The following is an 11,049-nucleotide window of genomic DNA, read 5'->3' as shown; positions in this document are numbered from 1 at the left end:
GCTAACCATTTACAAAAATATTCTCAGCAAGACTGCATTTGTCAAAAGTGAACCAGTTTCAATTAATTAAAGAGCAAGAGTTTTCTGACTGCAGCTGATCTTAACAACAAAGAAAAGATAAGGCCAAGGAGTCCAAATACAAGATTATATTGAGATTGTGTAGTTGCAGTAAGATTTTTAATTTAGATCCATCGATTACTGCATGCTTGAATGTGTGGTAAGATGTAAAAATGTGCAGTGGGTTTAAACATTTATTAGGCATTCAACAATGACCTGCAAGACTAAAACTCTTATTGACTGCATTTATAGTTACTGCATTTACTAAGTTTAATAGGGATCTATTGAGATATATATATATATATATATATATATATATATATATATATATATATATATATATATATATATATATATATATCAAATCAGTTTCTTTTTTTTATCTCTGTGGAAATATTTGAACATCCATACTTAATTTCTACAAAATACTTTGCACTCCCCAGAGCAAATGTTTAAAAAAAGCTGTCTATAGGACGGTTCCTTTTCAAAAGATACATGTTTCTACTGAAAGGGTCTAAACAGTGTTTGTAAATTGGTGCCTAAAGTCTACATTTTGAAAAGTTACCCAGTTGCAGTTTTTGAACATTTATAGGAGTGTGTTTAAACTAGGGTTAGTGTACAGTGAAATCATTTTTGGTTACCATGTTTTTTTAAACATTGTTTAAAATATATATTTTATTTGCAGTTATGGTTAATTTTCATGAGGGGACACTCACCGGCCACAAATTTCTAATCAGCCAATCACATGGCAGTAACACAATGCATTTAGGCATGTAAACATGTTCAAGACTATCTGCTGCAGTTCAAATCGAGCATCAGAATGGGGAGGAAAGGTGATTTAAGTTACTTTGAACGTGGCATGTTGGTGCCAGACGGGCTGGTCTACTGGTATTTCACGTACAACCATCTCTAGGGTTTACAGGGAATGGTCCAAAAAAAGAGTAAATATCCAGTGAGCGGCAGTTCTGTGAGTGCAAATGCCTTGTTGAAGCCAGAGATCAGAGGAGAATGGCCAGACTGGTTCGAGCTGATAGAAGGGCAACAGTAATTGAAATAACCACTCGTTACAAACGAGGTATGCAGAAGAGCAACTCTGAACGCACAACACGTCCAACCTTGAGGTGGATGGGCTACAGCAGCAGAAGACAACACCAGGTGCCACTTCTGTCAGCTAAGAACAGGAAATTGAGGCTACAATTTGCACAGACTCAAAATTAGACAATAGACGATTGGAAAAACGTTGCCTGGTCTGATGAGTCTCAATTTCTGCTGCGACATTGGGATGGTACCATCAGAATCTGGTGTCTGCAACATGAAAGCATGGATCCATCCTGCCTTGTATCAATGGCTCAGGTTGGTGGTGGTGGTGTAATGGTGAGAGGGATAAAGCATCGTGTCAACACCACAGCCTACCTGAGTATTGTTTCTGACCATGCCCATCCCTTTATGACCACAGTGTACCCATCTTCGGATGGCTACTTCCAGCAGGATAACGTGCGATGTTATAAAGCCCTAATCCTCTCAGACTGGTTTTTTGAACATGACAATGAGTTCACTGTACTCAAATGGCCTCCACAGTCACCAAATCTCAATCCACTAGAGCACCTTTGGAATGTGGTGGAACGGGAGATTTACATCATGGATGTGCAGCCGACAAATCTGCAGCAACTGTGTGATGCTATCATGTCAGTATGAACCAAAATCTCTGAGGAATATTTCTTGTTGAATCTATGCCACAATGGATTAAGGCAATTCTGAAGGAAAAAGAGGGTCCAACCTGGTACTAGTAAGGTGTACCTAATAAAGTGGCCGGTGAGTGTAAATTAATTAGCTACTCCTAAAGTCTTCTCTTATGTACTCATATTAAATAAATTATGGAGTAGTGAATTATGGTGGAAATGAATGTTCACTTGTATTAATATTAATATATTGTTGTCTGCTTTATTATCTGTCTATGTTTTGACAATAATTATGTGCAACAATGATGTCTTCATTCCTCAAACCACTTTTCAATTTTTTTATTATAACATAAACACATGTCTAGAAAAACATATAGTCAAGCTAGTCAGTCATCGAAAGATTTCCGAGCGCAGTTCAATACGCTTTTCATCTAAGAAAACTGTCATTTCAGCCGACAAACTCTGAGACGCCTGGTCGTCATTTTGGCTCAACCGCTCGTGCGAGTGTATGCGGGAATTCCGGAATACGAAAGCCCTGTCGGAGCCATTATGGCGTAAGGCAATCCAGTTTCATAAGCGCGAGTGGGAGGAGTTTGGGTTTTCTGGAGGCTGGGAGCAGCAGCGCTGGAGTTATGGGGGGGAACTAGAGCAACGGCGGCGAGCAGGGACAGTCAGCGTGAGCGCGCATAGGGAAAAGCCTAAACCGCGCGTGGCTAGAATGTGTGGAGTCAACTGAACTGCGCACTTTAACAACAGCCTGCGTTTGAACACACAAACAAACCGCGTGCACGCCTTCTCCCCCGGCTCGAGTTAGTTAGTTTAGCGTTTAAACGACTTAACCCACTTGGTTCCGTGACTTCAGCAGCGATTATCGTGGAGTTGTTTTTAACGTTTGAATTACCTCTGCCTCGAGTGGCGGGATTAAGGGGGCCGGGAGAGAGGGAGAAGGTGGGGCAGAGTGAGTCAAACGGACCGAGCGCTCACTACTGTCCGCTCGCTTCCACCGAACCACCAACGGATATTTTTTCCCACCCAAACCCGACAGGAATCAATCATTCGCCGTTCATCGGAATTTGGAGAGCGATACCGTCGGCTGTCAGCGTTCTTTCGCGGCGCTCATTCCAGGTACTCTGAAGTATCTGCTCGGTAATCCTCTGATATTTACCATTTGGACGGATTTTGGAGGGGGAGTGTAAATTCCCCGCTCTTGTTGGACCATGGCCGACGACGACGTGCTCTTTGAAGATGTTTACGAGCTGTGTGAGGTCATTGGCAAGTAAGTCTCACTTTGAAAATGACACACGGGTGAATGTCCATCTGTGACTCGAGCTGCGCCTTTTGCGTTTTGTGTGTGTGTTTGTCAGACGAGTGTTGTCATTGCGTGAAATTCAGACTGTTGTGCTGCAGTGCTGCTGTTGAACACATGACAGTTAAATTCAGTCGTAACTCTTTACAAACTGCTTGTTGTCTGAAGCTGGAGGAATGGGAATGGGAGTGGCGAGTGTGAGAGATGAGAGAAGTGCACTTTGAACATTCTTGCAGGTAGATGCCATTCTCTACTATTGTTTTTGCAGAGCTTCCTCTACTGCCATCAGCGTTGATGTTTCTGCAAATGATTGTTTTGGTGGATAAATAAATTTCGTGTTACCTGGCTTTCAGGTGCTATCTTGAAATATCAGGTGTGTGCCTTGCAGTCATGTTAGTTTGAGGTTGTTATTGGTATTGACTACTATACGTGTGTTTGTGCTGAGAGTTCTATCCATTATAATATTGAGGTGAAGTTAGTTTCATATTCACACATCTCTTCATTTTCATGGTCATTATATTGTTTACCACGCTGCTTTGAATATTCGCTCTGAAATCGCATTGAAGTATCACCACAAAACAACATTGGCACTATTTAATTGACTGTGAACAATGTTGTACTTTAGTCATTGGCTGCTAATATGATTTCACTAATTAGAATTTGCAAATAATATTTTTTTCTGAAATTATATTATTAAGGAGAAAGTCTAAAAAATGTCAATATTTGGAATATAAAACCAACTTTTCCTCAGTATTATAGTTAGTTGTTGGTTTCAGTATAACATCATAAATGCCTTAAATCGGTTTTTAATGTCCTGTGATTTTTAACAGCTTTCAGGGATTTCACGTTGAGTGCCAAATTATGTTGCAGGATTGATTACATTTTTTATTTCTTCTGACTGATACTATAATTACAAAAGAATAATTGCACTACAAAAGGAATTATTAGTGTGTGTGTATATATATATATATATATATATATATATATATATATATATATATATATATATATATATTCAGTGTAATTGCGATTAACAATTAAATTGTGTATTTTATTTACTTTTTAAAATATTTTGCTTATACATTGTAAAACACATTACAAAATTATAAACTAAAAAAAACAAAAAAAACAAACATGTAACAATAAGTAAATAGACTGAGGAGTATTTTCAAACAAAAAAATAAATAAATAATGAAATAAAGAAATGAAAACAACAGCAAAAAAAAAAAAAACACTAGTGTAATCTTACAGAAAATACAGATCTACAATGTGCTGACCAGAACTAGTATCCAGTACCCAGCTGGGAGTAGGGGGTGGGGACTCAATCTGAAGGAGCAGGGTCAGGCTGAAGAGTTTGGACATGTTTGCGAAGGGGTTGCTACAGTTTAATGAAAATAGTACTAGGTTGCTGAAGAGAGTATACCTAATTTTCTCATTTTATTAATTAATTCATTTTCTTTTTATCTTAGTCTCTTTATTAATCAGGGAATGAACTGCTAATTTATCCAGCATATGTTTTATGCAGCGGATGCCCTTCCAGCTGCAACCCAACACTGGGAAACACCCATACACATTCTTTCACACACATGCGCCACTATAGCGCATGCCTTTGGACTGTGGTGGAAACCCGAGCACCTTGAGGAAACCCACGCGAACACGGGGAGAACATGCAGACTCCACACAGAAATGCCAACTGACCTATCCGGGGCTCGAACCAGCAACCTTCTTGCAGTGAGGCTATCGTGCTACCCACTGCATCATCGTGATGCCATTTTCTCATTTAATTTACTTTTTATATTTTTTTATAGGTGCAGAGTTAAATATGTCAATTTGTTTTTCATTATTGCAGTGAAAATATTTGAAAGTTATAACTTTGATTTTGTTTGGTTTTTTTCACATTCACACTGTAGCTTTGAAAACCAGAATGTAAAATAATATAAAACACTGCAGTGTAGGGCTGCACGATATTGGAAAAATCTGACATTGCGATATTTTGTTTTGCTGCAATATATATTGCGATATGTATACAATTTCACCAGATGGCTTAAATAGCTCTATTTGTGAAAACAAGCAGAAAAATCATTCATTTAGATTGGTTGGGTTGATGTTGTAAGGGTGTAAATCCTGTATAAAAAATTAAATTGCAAGAATAATTACAACAGAGCAAAGAAGAAAGTAAAATAAACAGATATTTATAAGGATGCTCCGATCAATCAACATCGGCCGATAATCACATTTTATGACTCGATCAGTACTTGATTTGTCCGATCTCATGAACTGATCGCAAGTGGTCCTTTATGGATTTACAAGCAGAGGAAGATCCATTTTAACTTCTTGTGCATGAAATACATGCTCCAAACTTTTTCTTTATTGAGACCTGTTGCATTCTTCTTTTTTCATTTGCAATGTTTCCAAATTGTAATATTAGTAATTTTTCTTACTTATTTTCTGTAAAGCTGCTTCTGGACATGACATTTCCACACTAAATGGTTATAAGAGACATCAGAATTGGTACTCTCTATTGGCCGATCACCATGATAAGGAATCAACTCAGGGAACATCCCTTGTTATTTATGGTTTTCCGGAGAGTCAAACAGTATACAGAAATGTATTAATATAATCTCAAATAACACTGTATAGTCTTCATTATATTAATAAATCAGTAAAATGAATCTTCATTAAAGTTGATTTACGTTATTGTGCCAGAATGCTTTACACTTTCTTGAAATGCCTTTAAAACATATGCAAATTATAAATTTACAATCTGTTATGTTTATTAGTTGCAATGACTTTACAAATCTCATGTATTCTCTGTTGATTGACTATAATATGCAACTTAACATTGCATATACTGTGATGTGACTATTGCATACACACACACATTGAGATAGCGATACTGAAACGATATATTATGCAGCTCTAAATGTAATATCTTAAAGCTTAGTGTTTTTGTACAGTTGTATAATCAAATATTATTGGACTAGTACGTTGGAGTGTCACATCACTGCAACAGAAGTAAAGTTGTTGACTGGCTGAAAGTAATAAGCCTTGAACCTTTTAGGGAATTAAGTTATAAAGATCTAACACAACAGAGATTAAAGATGTTTCTGATTTAATGGTTTGTCGAGCCACGCTACACGTTTGGTGACTTTGCTCTGATGAAGGGCGCAGCCTCGCATGTATCAGCAGGACTAGAGCTTTTCCTATTAAACTGAAACGAAGTACCATTTTTAGATTCTATCGGATGAAACATTTACATATTGTTTTTACTGTTATTGTTATGAGACAATCTGGTGTATTTGTATTATATAAGCAGGTTATCTCCAGCTGTCATTGATGTGCAATTGCTTGCTTGAGTTTCAGTGTGGTGCATGTAAATTCGAAATGCCATGTAATTACAGCTCTCAACTCGGTACTCTGGGATTTCAGAGTTTGTAATTAAAAGCAGTTCTGTACGTGTAACTGTCTCATAATAACAAAACAACATATAGTTAGGATGCATATAGTGGTGGATTTTCTTTAGAAACTATGTTTAGGCGTGTTTAAATGAACATTTAGCCAACAAAAATAAAGCAATGCAAAAACTGGAAAACCCTGTTGATGCTGTTTCCGTTAGATCTTTGTTGTACAATAATGTTTTTTTATGTAGTAACCCTATAATTTGTAAAACACAGGATGGATTTGAGAAATCCAGTAATAAAAACCGAATTAGCAGTTTAATGCAGAATGTCATGAAATTTGGGATCTATTGGATGCATAAATCAGAAATATTGTTGCAATAGAGACTATAGTCTAGAACAGGCATGGGCAAACTTGATCCTCGAGGGCCGGTGTCCCTGCAGAGTTTTTCTCCAACACTAATCAAACACACCTGAACACCCTAATTAGTGTCCTTAAGATCACTAGAAAGCTACAAGCAGGTGTGTTTGATTAGGAATGGAGCAAAACTATGCAGGGACACCGGCCCTCCAGGATCGAGTTTGCCCATCCCTGGTCTAGAATGTCTAATCGACCAAAAAGCATTCTGAAATGATGAAGTCTGCATGTTTTGTGTGCAGGAATTGTGCAGTTATATCACATACTCAAGCATGTGATGCTTATGTTTTTTAGCATCTGTCTTATCACTATATAAGTGAATGAAAACATCAACCTGATCTTCAGACATGCTGAGAGATTCACTCACAAGCATTTTCTGTTTTATGTGAGAACTACTAAGAGAAACTCTGTGTCTTCACAACAACCTGTAGAATTTACTTGAAGAATATGTTTCTGTTGTACAGTGGTCCCTTGCTATAACGCGGTTCACCTTTCGTGGTCTCGCAGTTTCGCAGATTTTTTTTTTTGTGCTATTTGACATGCTTTTTTTTTTTTTTTTACAGCGCATTGTGTTCTGTGCCCTGATTGGCTGTAGATTAATCTTCTCCGTGCCGTGTCTCTTGTACATTACAGAATGCGTTCAGCTTGCTAAATTTACTTAAATCTTCAAAGGCTAGCAGTGTGACTCTGTATAGAAGTGCTGTACTGTATGTTTGCAAGTTTTCTTTTTTTGACGAAGCTTTCTGCACTGTCAAAAGCACCCACGGTAGCACCAATAAGGCAGAGGAAGATGCTAACCATCGCACAGAAAGTTGGACTTCTGGACATGCTAAAGGAAGGTAGAAGTTACGCGAGTGTTTAAACGAGAGAAAAGTGTACAAATGTTAATGCTTATCTGAGAAAATAGTGTAGTGAGGGGTTTTACAGCCTTTTAAACATCTATAATAATTATAAAAATAAAGCTGACTACTTCGCGATCACCTGTTGCGGGCTATTTTTAGAACGTAACTCCCGTGAATAACGAGAGACCACTGTACAGTAAAATCTAAAACTTCTCAATGTGATGATAAAATAATATAATAAAATTATTTTATTATCAGAAATGAAAGGGAAGCTGATTAAAAAGCAAAATATATTTCAAGTTAAGTTCGGTGGGAAAAAATGCAAATTAGGAGCACGCCTGAGCCCGAAACTGAAGACGTGACGTCACTTTTAATGGACTGTTTCAAATGGATTTATTAATCATTCTTGCTTTTCAATGAACGCGAACTGTCATAGTTTATTAAAGATGCAAACCCCTTGCTGCACGTCAGCTGCACCTTCAGCAAACCTCCTAATACCTGCAGCACAATGACTTTTATGATGATTTATGAGCATCAAAAGTGGTGGATCTGTTTCGCAAAATATTTGACTGTGTCACTGCATACCAAACGACTAAAATAATACAAAACTACATAACTAAGCAATCTCCACTGTGCTGAGCGAGAGCGCTTCTTCAACAGTCGCATCATTGATGATGTAAGCATGCTGCGGTTCGGAACGCAAAATGCAGTGTGAGTGCAGGCCATCGGGGGAGAGGGAAAGGGGTAAAAGCACGCTTTGGCACAGTTCAAGGCAACTACCTAGTGTGAGTACACCCTTAGAATAGTTTTAACTTTCTGTACTAGGGCTGCACAATATATCGTTTCAGCATCGATATCGCAGTGTGCGCATCTTCAATAGTCACATTGCAGGATCTGCAATGTTGAGGTGGAACTATTGTTGATTGTGTTTGTGTTTTTAAGGCCTGTGATTTGTGTAAACGTTTAAAACGTTCGTGCACTATAAATTATAATGTTTTAACTTTAAGAAAGCTTGATTGTAAGTATATTTACACAAAACGAAAACTACACTGTTATTTTACATAGGATTACTCAATTTGTGTACCTAAATACTGCTAGACTTCCAGAAAAAACTGCTATACTGTTTTATCAATACTTTTGATTGGTTTATTATATTTGATGCAGATGCATCTACAAAATCATCATAATCAATGTAAAATTCTGTAAATTAATTCTAAGTAGAGCTATTAACTTCATCTGGTAAAATTATCGCAATGTCAGTTTTTTTTTTTCAATATTGTGCAGCCCTGTACAGTACTGTAAGTATTGTTTACAGGACCTTTATTTTCTTCCACGGTGGACTGATTTATTTTATTACAAAATGATGCACATACTCTTGCGCGCGCACACACACACACAAACCTTTTTGTCTGTCTGTGTGGCTTGTCGCTGTGTGAGTGATCCGCTTTCTTGTTTCGTGCCCACCCTGAGGCCTCATGCTGGTGTTTGGAGGTAAAAAGAAAAGAGGATGCTGTCCATTAAGCAGATACACTCCCACTGACACCACTTCTCTCCCTAGGCCAACTTCTGTGAGCTCAATAGAGATGATGTGGGGGAGTGAGTGTGCGCGTGTGTGAGCTGTGTTTATGTCTGTTAGTATAAACGGCACAGATTGCTAATATAGCACAGGACAAAGGGTCAGGATAGATGACCAAGGCAGTCTGCGGTGCCATATTTCACGGTTATATTGTGTCTGGCCTCTTGGTCTGTTTGTAAAACACTGAAATCTGCTACCCTCCAAGTTCCTATTTTATATTACGTTTTTCAATGCAGTACTGGCATGTTTATGTGTGTTGTTTTCTTTCTTGTGTTTAGGACAGATGTTTTTAAAGAATAAAAAACTGGAAATCCATCAATTGTTTCATACAGTCATGGCAGATGGCTTTGCAAACTGTTAGGCACAGGCGCTGGAATGCACAGAGCTGGATGTAGTGGCTGAATTTGGCTCTATTTATATAGTTACTGGTCATATACAGTAGTGTACTTCTCCAAGTGGTGGGCTTTAAGTCAAGAGTGATGGTATTGTTTAGCCACTAATGCTTTAGTAGTCTCAGAATGGTGCCAGAGTGACCTAGCAGTCTGATTGAGATTTGCTGATGCATGAAACCGTCAGCAAGCAGCCTGAACAAGAGTTTTAAGCCACAATATACTGCACAGCAGATTTAGCTCTGTTAGACCTGGCAGTGCAGACTAGCAAAACACATTTCAAGTGTTTGAAGATTTCAATTCAGTGTGTGACTGAAGTGTGACAAATCCTGGTAAAATGTTCATACATCCTGGTACAGCTGGGTGATGAAATATAATATAATATGTCAATATGTCAATATAATATGTTATTTTTCATAGATGTATTGACATTTCACATCACAATGTTCATGTATTACTAATAAGGAAGGAAAGCCTCTCCACATATTTGATAGACATTAAGAATGAATCTAAAAATAACTTATTTGCTCATTTTAACCTCCAGAGTGTAAGCTAGCTTCATTTTTTATGGCCCCATGAAACAGTTTTCTTTTCCTGACTTCAGTCATTTATTCAGTAACAAAGCAATGGTTGTATTTATGAATAGGTCAATGAATCGACACTCACAATTAATAAAAAACAAAAAAATCATTCACAAAAATAACCCAACCTAGCCTAAAGAACGACTGGACTGATATGAAGGCCAGCAGGTTGGAATAATAATCAATATTCTTGTGCAATAAACATATCTGACATTAATTTCAGTGGATTTTATTGGGTTACAAGAAAAAGTAGGAAATGTTTTTACCTGCAAACTGTACTGATTTTATCTGTATTCATGCTAAAATGCTAACAATAGCCCCTTTCACACATAAAGACCTTTCTGGAAAATTGCCAGTAAATTCGTTCCTGTAATTTTCCAGAAAGAAAAGTTTCTTCTGCCGGAATGCTGCTCTGTGTGAACGCAGAAGGAAAATTGCCGGAAAGAGCGCATTCTCATTTAGAACGCGCTGACGTGAGACGTCTGCTTCAGCCAATCAGAACACTCAGATGCATTCACATCTGCGCTGTTTTTGAAAATAAAAGCCTTTGAATATTTTTCCAGACACATTTAGCTGCTAGATGTTAGTCAGATGACGTTTCTATGTTCCTTCTTAATGCCAACTGTGTAAAACGTGATCGATAAAATGCTTATGATAAACCGCTGTTTGTTTAGCTTCAAGTTCTGTTTCAGTTACTTGATGCGTGTGCACGGTGAGCTCCAGCACATGCATATTACGTATATCTCAACATGCAAAAGTGTTCCTCCATATGTTTTCATCGAAGTTGTTTACAATACTTATCC

General features: G+C 37.7%; 1 protein-coding gene across 3 annotated transcripts in view; it reads left to right on the top strand.

Moving 5' to 3' along the window:
• The first annotated feature begins 2,396 nt into the window (after positions 1–2,396).
• Positions 2,397–11,049, top strand: part of caska (calcium/calmodulin-dependent serine protein kinase a) — a 265,590-nt gene continuing 256,937 nt past the window's right edge. For 2 of the 3 annotated variants that reach the window (XM_056465556.1, XM_056465555.1), the window contains exon 1: positions 2,398–3,012. In XM_056465556.1, the coding sequence (XP_056321531.1) occupies positions 2,954–3,012 (59 nt within the window). In that variant the 5' untranslated portion in view covers positions 2,398–2,953. Of the gene's footprint in view, positions 3,013–11,049 lie in introns of all 3 variants that reach the window. The other variant, XM_056465554.1, reaches the window with a different exon arrangement.

This window comes from Danio aesculapii, chromosome 9 (assembly GCF_903798145.1).
Source record: "Danio aesculapii chromosome 9, fDanAes4.1, whole genome shotgun sequence".
Lineage (NCBI taxonomy): Eukaryota > Metazoa > Chordata > Actinopteri > Cypriniformes > Danionidae > Danio > Danio aesculapii.
Note: the sequence above shows the minus strand (reverse complement) of the source record. Positions and strands in the feature narration are given on the sequence as shown.